General features: G+C 41.7%; 1 protein-coding gene across 1 annotated transcript; it reads right to left on the bottom strand.

Annotated features, from left to right (window-relative positions):
• Window positions 1-227: 227 nt before the first annotated feature.
• Window positions 228-1,239, bottom strand: LOC123256285 (guanylate-binding protein 1-like; the record flags this gene model as incomplete). Its single annotated transcript, XM_044684937.1, has 2 exons — window positions 1,046-1,239; window positions 228-355 (listed from the first exon to the last, which is right to left on the bottom strand). Coding segments are annotated over exons 1-2 (318 nt in total), but the record flags the coding sequence as incomplete, so codon positions are not given.
• Between the last annotated feature and the right edge of the window lie 236 nt (window positions 1,240-1,475).

The raw sequence follows: 1,475 nt of genomic DNA, 5'->3' as shown, positions 1-1,475 counted from the left end.
TTCCTCAAATGATGATAACATCTCAGAACCCTGGCCTCAGCCTAGGGGCCCATTTCAGATTGATCACCCGACAGACACGTTACAAAGAATCTTTACAAAGAAGCATTGCTTGGCAATATTCTTTCATACACACAGAGGCCTACCTGGTGTAAAAGGTCATTCCTTGATAGGTCAGGCAGAGCTAAGGAGGAGAATCAAAGGAGCAGAATTTTACTGTTTTGATTTACCTTTTCCACATCTCCAAGGCCCTCAGTATCAAGCAGAACTAAGATATGGTCAGATCTCCTGGGGTGAGGAACACACCACATCCAGATGCCCTTTGTGTGAGACTGCACGGTTGAGCCAAGGGAGAAGCCTGCAAGAGAAGGATNACATCATTCAAATCCTTGGTACTGACCAATAATTCTTCAAAGGTAGTTTTAATAAATGGAAAAGACAACAAAGAAGATGCATTACTCTGATTTTCTGCTGAGCCCTTGGTACCAATGAATTTTTCCATGTGAGTTGTAGCTGAATCCTTCTGTGTGTTGTTTCCTCATTAGAATATGAGCTCCTTGAGAGTAGATGCCATCTTGATTTTATATTGGTATCATCAGTGTTTAGCACAGTAGTTTTTATGTAGTGCTTAATAAATTCATTCATTAAGGTGAAGAAAGGGGAGGTGGGAAGATTCTGATGGTAAACTTGTTGATATTGTTCAGGGCTCACTTTGTATGGAGGATCAANTCATTTTTTTAAACAGATACAAAACTGAGTCACACAGGGTTAAATGACACACATAGAGTCACACAGATATTAAATATCTGAGGCCAGATTTGAACTCATGAAGATGAGTCTTCTTGATTCCAAGTCCAGTCTACTGAACACATAGCTGCCATTCTAGTACACACTAGTCACTTAATAAATACTTATTGACTGGAAGGCAACAGTAAACCAAGAGCCAGTTTTTAAACCTTCATTAGGTCTTGGACATGCCTTGTTGCAACTAACTTGTGGCACAAAATCCTCCAAAAGCAGACTCCCAGGGGCCAGAGACTCCACTCACCATTGTTCTTTCCCGCTAGTCTGTTCATCAGGTAGGATTTTCCAGTGCGACACAGGCCAGCAATAGCTACCACCACCACAGGCTTGGTGATGGAAGTAAGAATCTCCAGGGCTTCCTGGTTTACTATCAGCTCTCCATTGTCGTTTTCTATCAGACATACAGGTGCCTGCATGGACTCAGCTGATGTCATGGTCACCTGTAAATGCAGAGGAGCCATTTAGATAGAAATCAAGGTGAAGATTTCACATGATCCCCAATTGGGGCTGCCTGGGCGAGTGAGATACTAATAGTGGCAGGAGAGGATGCTCTGAATTCGGGGAATTCTTTTTTCAGGAACACAGAACTGGCAATGGCAGATAACAATGATGATGATGATCATGACAACAATAATAACTTTTATATAGTGCAATAAGAGTTACAAAGCACATTA

The sequence above is a fragment of the Gracilinanus agilis genome, unplaced genomic scaffold (genome assembly GCF_016433145.1).
Source record: "Gracilinanus agilis isolate LMUSP501 unplaced genomic scaffold, AgileGrace unplaced_scaffold57593, whole genome shotgun sequence".
In the NCBI taxonomy this organism is placed as follows: domain Eukaryota; kingdom Metazoa; phylum Chordata; class Mammalia; order Didelphimorphia; family Didelphidae; genus Gracilinanus; species Gracilinanus agilis.
Note: the sequence above shows the minus strand (reverse complement) of the source record. Positions and strands in the feature narration are given on the sequence as shown.